General features: G+C 35.9%; 2 protein-coding genes across 4 annotated transcripts in view; both read left to right on the top strand.

The window, feature by feature from the left end:
- Positions 1-3817, top strand: part of LOC115415159 (sine oculis-binding protein homolog) — a 29177-nt gene extending 25360 nt beyond the window's left edge. For both annotated transcript variants that reach the window (XM_030128636.1, XM_030128634.1), the window contains exon 7: positions 1357-3817. The gene's annotated coding sequence lies outside the window, so the exon portion shown is untranslated. The remainder of the gene's footprint in view (positions 1-1356) is intronic.
- A 2839-nt stretch (positions 3818-6656) lies between these two features.
- Positions 6657-20355, top strand: part of LOC115415158 (rho-associated protein kinase 2-like) — a 119701-nt gene continuing 106002 nt past the window's right edge. For both annotated transcript variants that reach the window (XM_030128633.1, XM_030128632.1), the window contains exon 1: positions 6657-7098. In XM_030128633.1, coding sequence (XP_029984493.1) covers positions 7003-7098 — 96 coding nt within the window. In that variant the 5' untranslated portion in view covers positions 6657-7002. The remainder of the gene's footprint in view (positions 7099-20355) is intronic.

Here is a 20355-nt window from a genome sequence, read left to right as displayed (position 1 = left end):
CAGGCAGACTAGGAGGCGCTGTAAATGTGAGAGCCAGCCCCTGAGCTCTTACAGAGCTCTGGGGCTTCATTAGAAAACACAGGGGCAGAACCAAAGCGATCTGATTACATGTGTCATAATGACACCCTATTCTGGCTTCGGCCTGTCGCTCTCCCATGTATGACTTTAGCGCTGTTCTTTCTCTCTTCCCTCCTTTTCCTTTCCTTCACTCACCACCGCTGTCCCCTGCCAACCAGATGTTGTTAGAGCGCAACAGAAAAGCCTTCTTACTTTAGACCAATCAAAGAGGCTCTTGATTTCACTTGCCTGGTTGGTAGTCGGTCCAAATGGCTGTAACATGCACCCTCCATCCTCACCCGCTGGTATCCTGCCATAACAAGATCATGTTACCATGTTACTGTACGTCCTGCAATTAATCCACTGATATTACAAAGATGGTTTAGATTACCACTGCCCTGCTTTTCACTCCAATTTCACTTCTAAAGGCCAAAGTTCAGTGTAATAATTGCATAAAAAATGATGGATGCTGATAGAGAACATAATGTAAAAACCTTTATCTTAAACCCTAGACGTACGGTGCTTAAGTATTACAAGATTCCCTTTCACTAAATCAGTCCTACATCACTCTTTGTCATTTGTTGTGGTTTCGTGTGTTCCCTTAGTAACCAGTATGAAATCACAGCGTGCTGCTTGTGTCGTGCAGACGGATTTATGGCCCTGCGTTGTGTGTAATGGGAGCTGGCTGTCGTATGTGAATGACTTTAGTTTGCAACCTCTGTGCTCTGGGCCGAACATTGCTGTCCTGTTCTATTGTCTCTGCTGCTAAAAGTCTCCCACTCTGACAGAATCGGCAGCCAACTGGAGGATTTCACCTCAGGAAACAGCCCGTTTTTTCGTCTCAGTTTTCCTTGCCTTTATTTGGGATATTTTATAGCCCCATGTAATCTGATCCCACCACATGGGTATTCGCTGAGTGTTTGAAACTAAAACGCATTGGGACAGAGGGAGTAAAGAACCCTGGTTTGGCCCTTACATGTGTGTGTCTGTTTACATTTAATATGCATGTTTGAATGAAAGTCTATGTTGGTGTGTGAGAGAGAAAGAGGCCAGATGTTCTTGGTTTGTTGTGCCCTGTGCAACAGTTATCTGAGCACTGACACGGCTAAAAGCCTCATTCTCAGTGTTTATGTAGAAAGGGTGGATTAAGGAATGAGTGTCCAGGGCACAAGGGGTTGATATAAGATACAGTAGAAATGGAAATTACACAGAATCAGCCCAGAATCTATAACATCTCACCAATCTTTCTCCCTCTCTCCTCTTTTTTTTTGGCTGTCTCTCTCTCCGGCTAATGAACAGACTCCCTGTTAAACACTGTATGGCAGAGCCAGAATCAGTGCCACGCCCTCTTGTGGACAACACCAGTGCTAACACCCTCCAGCCTGTTCCTCAGCCTGTCAGCCCACCAGAGTGTTGCTCTGCCTGTAGACCAGCAGGGTGCCAACCCAGGAAGTAGTCCAGATGGCCATATTATCACAAGCAACATGGGGAAAGTACCCAGCACAGTCACACATTTTGTCTTGGACCAAAGAGTATTGCTGGTTAATGTGTTACTTTGTGTTTGGTGAGCATGTGATATGAAGCATCTCAAATCTTCTACCTGTCTGACATTGCCCTAAAGTGTGTCTGACTGTGTGTTTGTGTGAGTTAGCGTGGCTGCCCAGATGCGCTCCTCCTCCTCTCCTTACTCTGCACAGCAGACAAGGCTCAGATCAGCCTTGTGTGGTCTTCTCAGATGGAGCCTGAACATGATCTCTTTCCAGGGGAAACGGTTTGTTTTCTCTGCCCGGCTTTCACAAAGAGCCACATTGTTCGTCTCCACATATCCCACGCTGACTCCCCACTCCAGGTTTTGGGTTACCTGGCCGACGGGGGCTCAGACTTCAGGAGCTTTTTTATTTTTTTGACCGACAGCCAGGAATATAGTACACCCTCCACCTCCTCTCAGCCCAATCTAAATACGGTACACAGTAACACACTCGTTCAGAGGTTTGATTCCTCACAACTGATTGCCTGTGATTCCTTACTGCACTCTCATGCCTTTCAACCTCCCCTAAGGGAGGAGTGAAATTCTGCTGCGATTAAGACTTTATTCTTGGGCAGTTTTCACACTGTGTGAAGAGTCTCATTGGGTTTTAAAGACAGAAGACTGAGTATATTATAATATAATCTCTGATGACAGAGGACGCTGACTCCTCTTAAACTACACAGAAGTAAATCTACTTAGAATGTATGAGCGGGACACCTACTGATATACAGTAGATGAGATGGTCTGGGAACACTAGTCATCCTAATGACGCTGGTCCATAAATGTGGCCATGTACAGACCCTCCCATACCATTTATGTGATCTGCCAAATTTCATAGCTACCCAGAATCACTGAATCACTTTTAGCACCAAGTGCCATGCATGTTCATAGAAATGGGATATCCTGAACATTTGTGGCACTGATTCAGATTTTTTAATCTTACTGGCTGAGCTCAGATGATTCTATAAAACAGGCTTGTCATTTTACCAAATGTGGTATTATATTCAACTGTCAAATGCTGCAGTATGCAGTGATCAGTATTACAGTTCCCTCTGTTGGGGATACCTGATGAGATCTGATACAGCTACATCACGCTGAGGCTTTGTCAACACTTGTCCCATTGTAAGACTTCAGCTTTTCTAGTTGAACTCTACACAGATACTATTTGATGTTATATTAACTTATGGATGATGCATTTGTAGATTTTCACAAAAAAGTGCTTTATTTCTTCATTTGTTTTTTCTTTGATGATTGTATTTCATGAGTGCTGAAGCTCTTCAATCTCCCACCGTGTGTATGTTTATATCCTGTGTTGCCACTAGAGAGCAATGTTTGCCTTTGTAACTTTGCACCTGCCTTTTCCTGACAAAAGCAGAGCAGAGAAAGCACCAGGAAGTCCATATGACAACGATGATAATGAAACCCACGCAGTTACACCGAACACATTGCACTTAGTGCCAACTGACTGATATCCAATGCCAACTAGCTGTGCTTTACCTCCACATTTTGCTGCCATTATTTTATTATTATCTCCGTATACTGTTAATCACAACAATTTCATACTGAGAAGTCATAGGTTGCAGTCAGCTGCCCTTCAAAGCCTTTTTTACGAGGAGTTCAACCGTCCCCCGGGATAAGTAGTCACCATAACCCAGTCCTAGAATAACTCCTAATGTGACCCACCCCTGCCATCATTCCAAAAGTACATGCCATCCGTTTGTGTGTGTCTGTTTGTCTGTGTGTGTGCGCCTACAGCGGCAACATATTTCACTGTCTCCCCACTCATTCCAGCCCACATCCTCATCACAGGTCATGCCATTATGTGAGTGTCATCCTCGGCTGGCCAGGGGACTTTTATCAACAGCTTGTTTGAGTCAGTGATGACATCACTCTGTGTAAATAGCTGTGGTGTCAACAAGTGGTCCTCTACTGTGACATCAGAGGCCCAAAAAAGACAATCGAGACTGCCATAATTGGTTTTATTGCACATTTTTATTCATTGCCATTTCTGACTGAGATGAGTTACATTTGTTTATTCAATGTTTTGTCAAAAAATGGTGTGAATGTCCAACTTTTTGTTGCTTTTTTCACCTGAAATCCAAAGGTACTTTCTGACCTCCCCCTGAAAAACATTTAACTGAATAGACTGTTTGTATTGAAGATAGATTCTGTAACCAAGAGCTTTGGTGGAGACCTCTTTGTAATGTAAAATAAATAAAAGTTATTCTATGAGCAGGAAAATAAAATGCTTGGGTTGGTTTTCCTTTTTTTTTTTTAAATTTTTTTTTTATCATATTCTTTTATAGTTTTATACTTAGCAGAAGTAGTAGTTTTCATCTTATTTATTGAGGTTTTTTTGCCTAAAAATAACATGTGGGTGATGTCAGACTGTGCTTTTAACCTTGAATGAGGCTTGTTATAATTAACTTTCAATCAACTGGCACAAAAAAAACATTTAATTGTATTCTTTTATAGTTTTACACTTAGTAGTAGTAGTAGTTTTCATCTTATTTATTGAGTTTTTTTGCCTAAAAATAACATAGGGGATGTCAGACTGTGCTTTTAACCTTGAATGAGGCTTGTTATAATTAACTTTCAATCAACTGGCACAAAAAAAACATTTAATTGTATTCTTTTATAGTTTTATACTTAGTAGTAGTAGTAGTTTTCATCTTATTTATTGAGTTTTTTTGCTGAAAAATAACATATAGGCGATGTCAGACTGTAATTTTAACCTTGAATGAAGCTTGTTATAATTAACTTTCAATCAACCGGCACAAAAAAAAAAACATTTAATTGTATTCTTTTATAGTTTTATACGTAGTAGTAGTAGTTTTCATCTTATTTATTGATTTTTTTTTTTGCCTAAAAATAACATAGGTGATGTCAGACTGTGCTTTTAACCTTGAATGAAGCTTGTTATAATTAACTTTATATCAATTGGCACAAAAAAAAAAAAAAAAAAATCATGTTCTTTTACGGTTCTATACTTAGTAGTAGTAATACTTTTCATCTTATTTATTGCGTTCATTACCTAAAAATAACATATAGGTGATGTCAGACTGTGCTTTTAACCTTGAATGAAGCTTGTTATAATTAACTTCCTATCAACGGGCACAAAAAAAAAAACAACTTTAATCGTATTCTTTTATAGTTTTATACTTAGTAGTAGTAGTAGTTTTCATTTTATTTATTGCGTTCATTACCTAAAAATAACATAGGTGATGTCAGACTGTGCTTTTAACCTTGAATGAAGCTTGTTATAATTAACTTCCTATCAACGGGCACAAAAAAACCATTTATCCAGGGTGTGTAGATAAGGTTTGCTGAACATACTGAGCCACGTAAAATTTCTATTTATAGCCAAGTTTGCAAAGCAGCGCATCAGCATTCCTAAAATACTGGAAGTTGGTCTAGGCTGAGCTGTGACGGTAAAACAGATCAATGAGATAACAGGACAGGAATTCCGGCTGGGTGAAGGCCCAGATGGAGAACAGACTGGAAAGGACCCGGTCCAGACTCTGGACGGTTCAACACAGAAGGAAGCAACAGGTGAGAGAGGTGGAAGTGAAAATTAAACTGTACCAAAATGAAATGTATTAAGATGAAGTGACTAAAAATAAGACAAAATCAAACAGGACGTAGTCAAAATAAGAGTCACATGACCTATTCAAATCATACGTGATAGATTGAGCTGCTATTTTATATAAACAACAATAGAAATAATAGTAAAATAAAAATAATAATAGACTCTTTTGCTTTCATTCGCAAAATTAACATAAAGATTGATAAAATGTAATAATTAAGATTAAAAGAAAGCTAAGTTTTTAATATAAAGTGAAAAATACAACATATCTAAGGTTAAAAATATAATGGAAGTAAAGACAGACTGCATCAAACTCACTGTATTCTGCTTTTTGTCATTAAAGTCATGCAGATTTCAGATAAATCAGAATATTGTTAAAATTACTCTTATTTTTTCAGTTTGTTAGTTTTTTTTTTTTTTTTTTTAGTTTTTTAGTCTTTTACTTTGATAGCTACCACAGGAAGTGTTTTCATGTATTTACACTAAAACAAAGTATAATTTCTCAAAAAAATGTGAATTACCTGAACAAATATGAACAACCTGAAATGTCTTAAGAGGTTTTTTTGTGTGTTTTTTTTTTCACTTTTAATGACATTCTGCCTGTTATTAAATGTATTTGTAGATCCACTGTGATCTGTAAGTTCTAATGTACATGTGTAAATGATAAACTGAGGTAGAATATTGTTAAAATTACACTTATTTTTTCAGTTTGTTAGTTTATATATATATATATATATATATATATATATATATATATATATATATATATATATATATATATATATATATACACACATACAGTCTTTTACTTTGATAGCTACCACAGGAAGTGTTTTCATGTATTTACACTAAAACAAAGTATAATTTCTCAAAAAATGTGAATAACCTGAACAAATATGAACTTAAGAGTTTTTTTTTTTTTTTTTTTTTTTTAGTTTTAATGATATTCTGCCTGTTACTAAATGTATTTGTAGATCCACTGTGATCTGTAAGTTCTAATGTACATGTGTAAATGATAAACTGAGGCAGAATATTGTTAAAATTACACTTATTTTTTCAGTTTTTTTTTTTTTTTTAACAGTCTTTTACTTTGTTAGCTACCACAGGAAATAAATACTCTAACTTTTTCTCTTTGTAAATGCAAATGTTTTCATGTATTTACACTAAAACAAAGTATAATTTCTCAAAAAATGTGAATAACCTGAACAAATATGAACTTAAGAGTTTTTTTTTTTTTTTTAATGACATTCTGCCTGTTACTAAATGTATTTGTAGATCCACTGTGATCTGTAAGTTCTAATGTACATGTGTAAATGATAAACTGAGGCAGAATAGTGTTAAAATTACACTTATTTTTTCAGTTTTTTTTTTTTTTTTTTGGTTTTCTTTTACAGTCTTTTACTTTGACAGCTACCACAGGAAGTCTTTTGGGGACTGTAACTTGACTATAGTCCGTCTCATTGGACACATTGTGTTCGGATCAGATTTGGTTGCGCCTACCTGAGAGCGGACGAGGCGCACCTGAAAGTGAAGTGCGCTTTCATTGGCCTCTTAAAAGTCCTCCCGGTATTAACTTTCTTTCAGATATTAATGAATCGGATTGAGACAACGTCCTTTGGCAGAGGATAAATAATTCACTTGACAACCCGGAGCGCAGTTTACTGAGGAGCTGTGACATGAGGAGGAGTTGAACCGCGGCTGTGGAGCACTGAGCCGCCCGCCTGCGTCCTGACGCACGCCCAAAACAACAGCTCCACAGGTGGTGGTTTTGTTTTTTGTACTTAAAAAAAAAAATTTATGTCATTTTATCTGGATAAACTTCAGTGGAACCATGCCTGGAGCGGAGAGCAGACTGGAAAGCCGGCTGAACAAGCTGGAATCCCTGATGAACAACCAACAATCGGCACTAAACTTGGAAACCCTCCTGGTGAGTTTACGTTCACCCTCAGGAACTCAGGAATGTACAGTTGTTTTCTGCTTGAATTATAAACTCTGTCAGGTTTCCAGAACACCTGAAGAGACAAACCTGTATTTCACAAACTAAATCTACAACCCAACATTCAGAAAATAGACTATAATAAAAATAACTGTAGTCAAATGTTGAAATATTTTCACTAATTCTACCTTTAATTCTCATTTTAAGATAAAAACACACTTATCTAATCAGCTGTTTTGACTTTAATCAGTGTTTCAGCATGGGGAAACCCCACCTAACTGATTATATCCTCCATTCTTGTGTTTATCTACAGTTTTAATAAGAATACATCTGCTAAGCTATAAGGCAAGGGTGTCAAACTCATTTTATCTGCAGTGGGCCGGACCAGTAAAATAATAACAGAATAACCTATAAATAATGACAACTGTAAATTTTTGTTTTTGTTTTAGTGTAAAAAAACCCATTAAGCTATGAAAATACTTACTTTTATAAACTATCCAAACAAAAAAGATGTGATTAACCTGAAAAAAATAAAATTTCTTAAGAAAAATAAGTGCAAATTTAGCAATATTATTCCTCAACTTATCATTTGTCCATGTGCGTTATGGATCAGATCTACAAAGACACTAAACACTGAGGAACAGGCAGAAAAACTGTTAAAATTGTGCTTAATTTTCTTTAGACATTTGAGGTTGTTCATATTTGTTCAGCTAATTCACATTTTAGTGTTACAGGATAGTTTGTAAATGTAAATATTTTCATAATTTAATGTTATTTTTTGTGCTAAAACAAAGAAAAAAAATTGAAGTTGTTAATTCTAGATTTTTTTGGGGGTCTTAATTCAAGATTTTTTACTTAATTAAAGATTTTTTGGTTTAATTGACATTTGACATTTGAGGTTGTTCATATTTCTTCAGGTTATTCACATTTTAGTGTTACAGGATAGTTTGTAAATGCAAATATTTTCATAATTTAATGTTATTTTTTGCACTAAAACAAAGAGAAAAAATTGAAGTTTTTAATTCTAGATTTTTTTGGGGGCTTAATTGAAGATTTTTTTACTTAATTGAAGTTTTTTTTTTTTTTTTGCCTCACTTGAAGATTTTTTTTTTACTTAATTGAAGATTTTTTTGGCTTAATTCAAGAACTTTTTTTTTTACTTAATTGAAGATATTTTTGGCTTAATTCAAGATTTTTTTTTTTTTACTTAATTCAAGATTTTTTTTTGTTTAATTCAAGATTTTTTTTTTTTACTTAATTCAAGATTTTTTTTTAAGATTAATTCAAGATTTTTTTTTTTTTTTACTTAATCCAAGATTTTTTTTTTTGGTTTTAATTCAAGATTTTTTATACTTAATTGAAGATTTTTATTTATTTATTTTTTTTTGCTTAATTCAAGATTTTTTCCTTAATTCAAGATAATATTTTTTTTGCTTAATTCAATTCAAGACTGTGGAATTTTTGCACTTGGCAAATTCATCCCACGGGCCGGATTGGAACCTTTGGCGGGCCGGTTTTGGCCCCCAGGCCGCATGTTTGACACCAGTGCTATAAGGGATTTAAATACAGATCTAACACATTCTCTCAGTTAAGTCTAGTAAAGTTAATTTCGATCATTTTTCTCAGTCTTTCCATCACTGTCCTTCACCCTCTAATGACTTGTTGACCATCCTGTTTGACCTCTACTCGACCTGTCCCAAGAATGTGGTCGAACATCTCTGATAAAACCTAATCTCCCTCTAGCCTTTGTTCCAAACTGTGGCACAACAAACACATTTGTGACCTGATTATAGGTACCTTTCATTCCAACCTTCTGTCTTGACATCATCACATGTAGTACCAAGTCACTCAGAGTTTGTAGGTTTGGCAACGTTAAACCATTTCATCACACTTTACTCATGACTTAACACTTTTTGCTTTGCTAAACCATTTCACAACACTTTAGTAATGATCTAACACTTTTGCTTCCCAAAAATTAGTGATTCATTCGAGGAAATATGGACCCAGGGTAAATGAGAGTCACTTGCAATTTTTTTTTTTTTTTTTAGCAAATATAATAGTGAGAAAATCCTCAGAACAATCTCTCAGTGCTTAAGGTACAGGTGTCAAACATGCGGTCCAGGGGCCAAATCCAGCCCGCCAAAGGGTCCAGTCCGGCCCTTGGGATGAATTTGTGAAATGCAAAAATTACACTAAGATATTAACAATCCTTTTAGTTCAGGTTCCACATTCAGACCAATTCAGTCTCAAGTGGGTCATAATAACCTATAAATACTCCGACTTTTTCTCTTCGTAAATGTAAATGTTTTCATCTATTTACACTAAAACAAAGTATAATATTGTAAAAATATCTGAATAACCTGAACAAATATGAACAATCTGAAATATCTTAAGAGAAGTAAGTGCAATTTTAATAATATTCCACCTGTTACTAAATGTTCTGTGTATTTGTGGATCCACTGTGATCTGTAAGTTATAATGTACATGTGGAAATGAAATGATATGATAGTGAAGCAGAATATTGTTAAAATTACACTTTTTTTTTCAGTTTGTTCATATTATTTGCATAGTTTGAAAGGATAGCTTGTAGATGCAAACATTTTCATAATGTAATTTTACTTTTTTCACTCGAAAACATAGAGAAAAGTTTGGAGTTGACATTATTTATATATTATTATATTATAATTTTACTGGTTCGGCCCACTTCAGATCAAATTTAGCTGATTGTGGGCCCTGAACTAAAATGAGTTTGACACCCCTGGTTTAATGTGACTGAATCACATGACATTTTCAACACGTTGTAGCCTCGGTAAGAAAACCGGAGAAACCGCCTATGTAAAGATCTGCTTTTATGTCAAATATTTGAGTATAGTTTTAATTTATTCTAATATTGATTTTATATCCCTAATATTTGGAACTAATATTCACTTTTTAAGTCTTTGAAAAGGTTCGTTAAGCATCTTTTCATCATTTATGCAATAAATGATAGTCAGTTTCCAAATCGGATTTTATATTTTTTGTGTATTTTTTGTCCTTTTGTGTTGATATAGTACAGGGGTGTCAAACTCATTTCCTTCCTGGGGCCACATTCAGCCCAATTTAATCTGAAGTGGGCCAGACCAGTAAAATAATAGCATGATAGGCAATAAATAATGACAACTCCAAATTGTTTAAGTGCAAAAAATAACATTCAATTATGCCAATATTTAAATTTACAAACTATCCAAACAAAAAAGGATGTGAATAACCTGAAAAATGAAATTTGTTAAGAAATGTTGAGTACAATTTTATCAATATTATACCTCGACTTGTCATTTACGCAGGTGCATTACAGATCAGATCTACAAAGGTACAAAACATTTAGTAACAGGCAAAATATTGTTAAAATTGCACTTAATTTTCTTTAGACATTGGAAATTGTTCATATTTGTTCAGGATATTCACATTTTATTGTTAAAGATTAGTTTCTTAATGTAAATATTTTCATAATTTAATATTTTTTCCACTAAATCAAAGAGAAAATATTGGTGTTGTCATTATTTATAAGTTATTATGATATTATTTTTGAGTTTGATGCCCTAACTTGCACTTTGTAAATTCATCCCAGGGGCCGGATTGGAAACTTTGGCGGGCCGGTTTTGGCCCCCGGGCCGCATGTTTGACACCTATGATATAGTAGGTAAAAAGATACCAAACATACAGGGTGGGGAAGCAAAATTTACAATATTTTGAGGCAGGGATTGAAAGACAGTGTATGACCAATTAGTTTATTGAAAGTCATGAGAATTTATTTGCCACAAGAAAATTGACATAATAGAAAATGTTTTTATTCTATGTGTCCTCCTTCTTTCTCAATAACTGCCTTCACACGCTTCCTGAAACTTGCGCAAGTGTTCCTCAAATATTCGGGTGACAACTTCTCCCATTCGTCTTTAATAGTATCTTCCAGACTTTCTCGTAATAGTTTTGCTCATAGTCATTCTCTTCTTTCCATTATAAACAGTCTTTATGGACACTCCAACTATTTTTGAAATCTCCTTTGGTGTGACGAGTGCATTCAGTGAATCACACACTCTTTGACGTTTGCTTTCCTGATTACTCATATGGGCAAAAGTTTCTGAAAAGGTATGGATAATAGTGTTAGGTATGATTATGACATCAATATATGTTTGGTTTCAAAACAATTGACGTAGTGCCTGCTGAGAAAAAACAACTAAATGTTCATTGTAAATTTTGCTTTCTCACCCTGTAGGTATAGTAAACATTTTTTTTATATAGTATATAAAGGCAAAATCAAAAGCACTCAAAAACAGCCCAAATAGGCTCAGACCCCTAAGGGTTAACCTCAAAACTCTATGAAACATGCTTGTAAGTCATTTTATCCTGACACAACATATGCTGGGAAATCACATAATATGTCTGTCAGTTAAAGGACAGTAGCGTTTAATGATAATTCCAAGCAACTATATGAGTCACCAATTAGACCCAGTTTACTGTGATGAAGTGCCGCTATAAATGTATGACCAGACAAGTGACACAAATCCAGTCATCACTTCCAGTTTTGTCACAACAGTCGGCTCCGTCTGGTTCCAGGCTACTTTGTGTTGGAGGTTAACAATGGCCAACGTGCTGCCTAACGCAGGAGGCCAACATGCAGGAAGCTGGAGTCACTTCCTGGAATTGAGATGAAGATAACCCACTATGACCTCACAACACTATTTCCTGTTTGTCCGCAATTATTGTTGTGTACACACAAAAGCGTTTGGACTCAGTGCCAGTTTTATGTAGGTTATGTATATTATGTCCGTACTGACTGTACTTCCGTTATGTAATTGTAACTTTTAGACTTGCATAAAAGCTACAGCATTTGGACTTTAACCCTTTCAGGCATTAATTATGAGAAGCTTAATCAAGATTTTTTTTCCTTTGGTGTTTTTAATTCCTCTTTAAGGCATGAAAAAACAAACAAACAATGTGATTGAATTTTTTTATGAACCTATTTTTCATGGCGTTACAAAAAATATTTACTCAGCTGGACACCATGCGTTTAATTTTAGAAGCAAAGAAACATGTATTTACTGATATACTGCATAAAAACTATGAAATAAAAACATTAATACTGCTAATCTGATGTTTTCTCACATTTTAACATACCTGCATGGAGATAATTTGCAAAAAAAAACAACCTTTTTGTTAAAAAAAAAAAAAAAAAAAGGTTAATTATAGTTTAATAACAATTAGAATTTTTTTACACTCAAACATGTTTCTGCAGATCAGGTTTATCTAGAACAGGAAATTTACAGTAATGGTGTGAATTACAGTGTATGGGATGATGCATAAGTGTCCACTGTGTTGGCTGATATGGAAATAAACTGACAAAATCCATAAATATGTCGAGGCCCAAAACGGAATCTGTCCCAATTCAGAATCAGCCCAGAATGGAATTCCATTTTGGGCCGGCCCGATTCTGAAGCGGGCCGGCCCAGAATGGAATTCTATTCTAGGCCGGCCTAGAATGGAATCTCTATAGGATTTCATTCTGGGCCGGCCTAGAATGGAATCCTGCTGCTATAATGTTATTTTTATATCATGTTTAATGCAAATGATCTAAATTATTACAAAAATCAATGCATGGAATTTGCAAATATGTGAAAAAAAAATGAAACAAACAACATTTTAATTGTAAACTATAATACACTTTATTTACAAATAGAACCTAGTGGTACTCCCCACCAATATATGGTACAGTGAAATCGACTGAAATTGACAATAGTTACTCAAGGTATGTAAGACTGAAAATGTAAATCGGCACTAATAGACCAAAAATGTCACATTGTTGAATATGCAATCAAACTTGCACTGAAGTCTTAGAACTTGTTCTGGCATCCCTGGTTGTTCACGTGGCACTTGGTAGAACACTTGAGTCCAGCTTTCTTGCAGTGGCATTTATTCAAAATACAGCTCCCACGACTCTGGCCTGATTGTGAATTGGGCCGGCCCAGAATAGAATTCCATTCTGGGCCAGGTTGAGTTAGGATTCCATTCTGGGCCGGCCCGCTTCAGAATCGGGACGGCCCAAAATGGAATTCCATTTTGGGCCGGCCCGATTCTGAATCGGGACAGATTCCGTTTTGGGCCTCGACAAATATACAAGAGAACAACGCCTTTGAACAGCTGTCCACTGTAGTGACCACTATGCATGAAAGGGTTAACATACAGAAATTTAACAGAATGTGAACTGATTTACAGATGACTTATTTGTCAAGTATAAATACTGACAGGCATATTTACTGGGATATCTAAATAAGATATTTAATGGTCATTATTTTGTCTTAATTTTCCGGTGACATTTTATGGACTTAAGTTATAGTGTTATCAAAAATGACAAAGTATTATTTAGGGGTGTAAGAAAATATCGGTTCTGCAATATATCGTGATATTTCATTTCACAATACTGTATCGATATTAACCCTTTCATGCATGAATTATGAGAATGTTTATCAAGATTTTTTACCTGAGTGTTTTTATTCCTCTTTAAGCATGAAAAAAAACAATATGATGGAAAAAATTTTAATGAACCTGTTTTTCACGGAGTTACAAAAATATCCACGCAGCCGGACACCATGTGTTTAATTTTTTGAAGCAAAGAAACACGTATTTAAAACGCAATATCAGAAAGTGATAAACTGTGTGAAAACTATGGAATAAGAACATTTTTAATGCAGCTAATCTGATGTTTTCTCACATATTAACATACTCTAATACTAGTTATTACTCACTTCATGGAGATAATACGCAAAAAAAAAGCATTTTGTGTAAAAAAAAAAAAAAAAAAACCCAAAAACTATTAATTATAGTCTAATAACAATTAGCAATTGATTTACGAGGGCCGTTCAATAAGTTCATGGCCTCACCCAGAACAAAACAACACAGACTGATAATTTATATTTTATTTTTCAACATAATCTCCATTTACAGCAATGCACTTGGTCCATCGATGTTCAAGCATCACTATCCCATCACGAAAGAATGTAACATCCTGTATTATAACAACCAGTATTTCTGGGTGAGGCCATGAACTTATTGAACAGCCCTCGTACACTCTAACATGTTACTGCAGTCAGATCAGGTTTATTAAGAACAGGAAAGTTACAGTAATGGTATGAATGTCAGTTTAATGGATGGTGCATAAGTGTCCACTGTGTTGGCTGATATGGAACTAAAATAACAAAACCCATGAATATACAAGAGAACAGCTGGAGAAGAACTGTCCACTGGAGTGACCACTATGCATGAAAGGGTTAAATCAGTGCAGGGAATCATTTGTTTCAGATCATTTCTGTCTAATATAATAAATCAATACATTTGGTCTTTTGATGAAAAGATTTGCCCATGAGGTGCTTTTTGATATTTTTTAATTTGGTTATACTAGGCTGCCATATATTACTTGAAAATTTAGTTTTTAGTTACAATGCCTGTTTTTTTAAATTATTTTCCCTTGTAGATCATTACGATTCATTAATAATTGTCAGGCAGTTTGTTAACCCCGCTGTTTTTGGCTGAAACCACCGTTCACACTAAGGAACATATAACCATTTACATAGTAATAATAATAATTTAATCATTTCATTAGGGTCTGCTCTGAGATTATAGGAGTTTAACAAAAAGACCTGAACTCTTTATGGAAAAAGCAGGTGGTGCAGAAAGTAAGGAGGATTCTAGATCAACCAGACCACGTCCTAAAAGACAGATTCACCCTAATGCGGTCAGGAGACGATACTATGAGCCTCAGAGGAAAACAAACAGATACACAAATGTATTTATTCCCTCTGCCATAAGGCTGCTGAATGAGTTAGGGTTGTAGGGTGCCTGTTTATTTATTTACTGTTTTCGACAGCATTAAGCTGCTCACATCGACAATGTGTGTATGTGGATGATGATGATGTCTGAAAAGTCAATGTCTCTGCTTTTTTTTTTTTTTTTTTTTTTAAATACTGTTACATAATCCACTGAAACCACACTGGAGACTGTTAAACAGAATCACTCACTTTGGAATAAATAAAGCTATCTATCTATCTATCTATCTATCTATCTATCTATCTATCTATCTATCTATCTATCTATCTATCTATCTATCTATCTATCTGTCTGTCTGTCTATCTGTCTGTCTGTCTGTCTGTCTGTCTGTCTGTCTGTCTGTCTGTCTGTCTGTCTGTCTGTCTGTCTGTCTGTCTGTCTGTCTATGGGTCAAAACACAGTATTCAAAATCTCTCTGACAGGACATTTTAGAGATAGTTTGACAGATTAGTGTTGCTAAATGACCCACATTTTTACTTTTAAATTCGTTTTTGCTTTAGTTGGACCTAGGGATGTAACGATATGAAAATTTCATATCACGGTTATTGTGACAAAAATTATCACGATTACCATTATTATCACGGTATTGTTGAATTTGTGCTCAAAATGTTCAAAAAGTACTAATACACACACTGAAAGAATTCAACCAAGTTGTATTTTGAAAAAAACAAAACAAAAAACAAACAAATGCAATAATAGGCACAATGTACCTTCTCATAGCAGAAACATTCAAATATTAACCCTTAGTCGTCTGAGCCTATTGTGGCTGTTTTTCAGTCCTTTTGATTTTATATACTATATAAACAAATGTTTACTATACCCATGTTTGGGATCTTTTTTCAGCACAACTTCACCAATATCATCTGCTTATTATTTTTTTCACTTTAACCAACTATAAAAACATAAAAGGCCAAAAAACACACACACACAAAAAATCCGATTTGAAAAATGTATATAATTTATTGCATAAATAACACACAGATGCTTAACGAACCTTTTCAAAGACCTTAAAAGTGAATATTGGTTCCAAATATTAGTTATAGAAAATTAAAATTGTAATAAATTAAAACAATAGTCCGGAAAGTACAGTAAATGGTGATAAATCACCTAAAAAAGGTTAAATAGAGAAAAAATTTCATTTGGGAACTGATACCAAAGTAATGCTACGTTCCAGGCTGTTTTTTGAGCCCGTGAATCACGACTTCAAACCGTGACTCATGACTTTGTAGTGTTCCAGGCAAGTCATGCCAAACTGCCTGAGTGCAAGGAAGTGTGGTAGTTAGATGTAAACAAACCAGCATGGTGGACCGTACGTTATGCTCATTTACAATCATTTCTATCGCTAAAGGTGCTTGCTCTTTGCTTATTTGAGGGAAACAGAGGAGTAAAAATGGTGCATAAGGCAAGAGAAGCTGTTCTACCTTTTATGTTATGGTAATTGTATATTTGAATACGTATTTGGTATTATGGCTAAAATTTGCTTAGAGGTCTTATTTCTGTCTTTGTGCATAAGAAATCCATATAAGTGAATCCCCAAAGGAACTTTGTGTTGGTAAATGCAACTTATGCAAATGTACAGGATTTCAGTTCTGTTACAACATGTTGATTTCATCACAATTAATACTGTATTTTCATGTCACAAATGGCCAAGTTATATTTGAACTGAATTTAGCTGAAAAACAAATATTCTATTCTTTTAGATTCCCCAATCTTTCTTACCAGATTATATACTACATCTCACATGTTTTATTTTTACAGGTTCAATATGGAGTATGGTGCTGATCCATCCTGCTTATGTTACGCCAATACATACATTAAGAATGTCACACGTCACTTTTTAAGTCAACAGTTTTCTAATAATAAGCATTTTTATAAAGAAATAACAATTCTATACTGTTATTTACTCTTTAGTATGATGATAAACTATACAATAAATAACTCTGATCCTAGTTTTTGCACAGGGATCATTAGTGTAAACGGTGACATGGCTGCCGAGCATCAGTATGATGGGATCTGTAACAACTGTGTCACATCCGTCCACTGCCACAGTTTGTGTTTTTGTGTCAGCTGTTATTGTTTTAGATCCACAATAATAATAATGGATTGGATTTTATATAGCGCTTTTCTAGACACCCAAAGCGCTTTACATTATTGATCCATTATTCATTCGCTCTCACATTCCCCCTCTGGTGGTAGTAAACTACATCTGTATCCACAGTTGCCCTGGGGCAGTCTCATAGAAGCATGGCTGCCAATTCACGCCTACAGCCCCTCTGACCACCACCAAACATTCATACGCATTCATACACCCGTGTAAGTGGCACTGGAGGCAAGGAGGGTGAAGTGAAGACTGACTAGGATGGAGCGGGATTCGAACCACCAACCCTTTGGTTATTGGACGACCCGCTCTACCACCTGAGCCATGGCCGCCCCGATAATATACAATACTAACATTTATGAATAAGAGGATAATTATCAATAGTAAGTCTATAAGTTTATTACTAATAAAGTACTGGTACTGACCAGAGCATCATGGGTAATGTCACATCCGTCCACCAGCAAAAGTTTTCACATACATGTGCTTTTCAAAATCCAGTATTTCTGAAAATGTAGCTTCCACTGTCAAATAATATCAGTAGTCTGTGCACAAATGGATTAGCATTATTTCAACACAGTTCTATGCATTTCTTACAACTTTTTTTTTTGGCAAAAATGGCCACTCATTTGACCCCCTAAGTAAATTTTAGCCGATTAATTTATTCTTGCACTCATTGGACTGAAAACTTGCTAATGCTACAGTTGCTGCTGATCATGCAGAAGATTTGCAGATAAATTACATTAGAGCAATACAGGAGGTCCTCGGGTTACACGGTACTCGACCTACGCTGTTTCGACTTTACGACGCCTGAGTCTCATCCGCCGTTTTGTCTCCAGCCCATAGTGTAGAGTGTCTGTGTTTGTGCTCTGTAATTTTCTCGGTATCCTCGCCTTTTTCCCCCTCCTTTTTCACATCATGACCTCAAAAAAGAAAGCAGGATCTTCTAGCAATGCTGGTCCAGCCAAGAGGAAAGCCATTACGATGGAAACGAAGCTGGATATCATCAAAAGGTCTGAGAAAGGCGAGACGCCGACGAACATTGGTAAAGCCTTAGGCTTCAGTCGGTTGACCGTGGCGACCATTATTAAGGACAGGGGGTATTAAAGGGTTAATTCCGCCTTACGTGGAAATTTGGATTGCGTCGCCAGCATAGGAACAGAACTCGTTTGTAACCCGAGGACCTCCTGTACCTTGTTTTAATAAACAATCTGCATAAACACCGCATCCATGGGGGCTGCCGTTGCTAGGTGACGTCAGAACTCGGAACTGGGAGTACATTGCTCTAGTACGAGTTCACAGGTGGGAAGTCATGGGTTTGACTGCCACTCCAGTGCCTTTTCACCGGTAGAGGGTTGGAAAAACACAAGTTAAGGGTTACCTGGAACGCAGCACAACACTGAGTCTTTATGTGTTAAAATATCAAGTATATTTTCTGTAAAGTCCGACAGAAAAACAAAAGCATACTGATCAATCCAAGACAGGTATAGATTATACACTAGTCAACATTTGCTAGGGATCAGAACTACAGTCTACTCTCGTTATACCGCCAACTTCCGTTCACGGCCAAATTGGCGGTATAGCGAAAATGGCGTTACAACGGGTTGCGTCCATAATGTGCATGTCTTTACTATATGATGTCTATGCTGCCTCCGTTAACCCGTTCTAATTGCGTTTCTAAATAAATCTTGATTCTGCTATGTTGTAAGGCAGGGATCGGCAACCTTTAACACTCAAAGAGCCATTTCGACCCGGTTTCCACGGAAAAGACAACACTGGGAGCTGCACCTCGGAGGTGCCACGGCGGCGCACCTCGGAGGTGCCGCGCCGCGATGCTGGCGGTATAACGGTTGGGAAATCAATGGTATAAGTGTTGTTTGTGCATGGAACTGGGCTGGCGGATGGCGATAAGCGGAAATGGCGGTATAACGGCGGGCGGTTTAACGAGAGTAGACTGTATAACTTTGCTATATCCGGGGGTGTAATTCTGGAAACTTGACAGTTTGTTTTCCCAGTGGAGTACAGCCTGCGGATGCGGATGGTGGCCACACACATTATTGACATCACACCGTATGTGTTTCAGAACATTCTGAGTGGTTTCAGTGAAAACAAAATTGGAAGAGTAATTGTTGTGAACTCTAATTTCTAGGGTTGTATCACCCTTTTGCCTGAAAGTGCAATAAAAATTTATGTTTTTTTACCTTTTGGTCCATTTTTCTTTACATGACTAGCCAAAGTACACACATTATATATGAAGTCACCCAAAATATTATACAACATCACTTATTGTGCAAATATAAAACTGATCCCTAGCAAATGTTGACTAGTATATTACAGAACCTCTATAAGCGAAGGTTGAGGTTCCATCGGTTGAATGTTATGATCAGTTCAAGGCTCATCTGTTTGGTTGTTGTTGTTTTTTGGCTCTAGAACAGCATCATAAGTGGGAGGTGTAATTAGAACACAACCCAGCCTGAACTACACGATCATGTTCAGATTTGTCCAGATTCCACAAGTGAAAATCAAACACGCTTAACGTAATTGTTTTTGACGCTCTCTGTTCTCAGGCTCAATCAGGAGACAGTGATTATAAAGTGAAAATCCTCTCACACTGGAAATGACAACACACTTTGCAATGTCACAACAGGAGTTAAAACATAATATTAGAGTTAAGTGACTGTCTACTATTATCAGGTATTATGCAAACTAATCTGTCTGAACTTGTCATGTCTGAAACCCAGACTTTTTGTATTGGTCGATACAGAATACCCTCTAATACCGGAGTTAAATTAATAACAACATGACTCACTACATGGAAGAAACTGGGATTATTGTCCTTTGTGTAAACCAATACCAGGCTTCACTTTAAACATTGCTGTGTAACTATAAAATATAACAAATAAATACATATGATATTTTATTTAATTTGATGAATTGAGGTTTAACACTTTGAAAATCATAAAAAAAATGATTAAAATTGACATTATTGCTGTGGAGAAAAAATTTCAACATGCAACCTATTTACTTCTTCATATACAATCGCAGAAAAAATTATTAGACCACCCTTGTTTTCTTCAATTTCTTGTTCATTTTAATGCCTCGTGACCCAAAAAGGGTGATTTTATTGGGTCTCTAAGTGATAAAGGAAAAGTATACGGCAACAACATGATACAGTCGCGGAAATAAATATTAGACCACCCTTGTTTTCTTCAATTTCTTGTTCATTTTAATGCCTGGTACAACTAAAGGTACATTTGTTTGGACAAATATAATGATAACAAAAAAAAATAGCTCAT

The sequence above is a fragment of the Sphaeramia orbicularis genome, chromosome 24 (assembly GCF_902148855.1).
Source record: "Sphaeramia orbicularis chromosome 24, fSphaOr1.1, whole genome shotgun sequence".
NCBI lineage: Eukaryota > Metazoa > Chordata > Actinopteri > Kurtiformes > Apogonidae > Sphaeramia > Sphaeramia orbicularis.
This window is presented reverse-complemented; position numbering and strand designations above follow the sequence as displayed.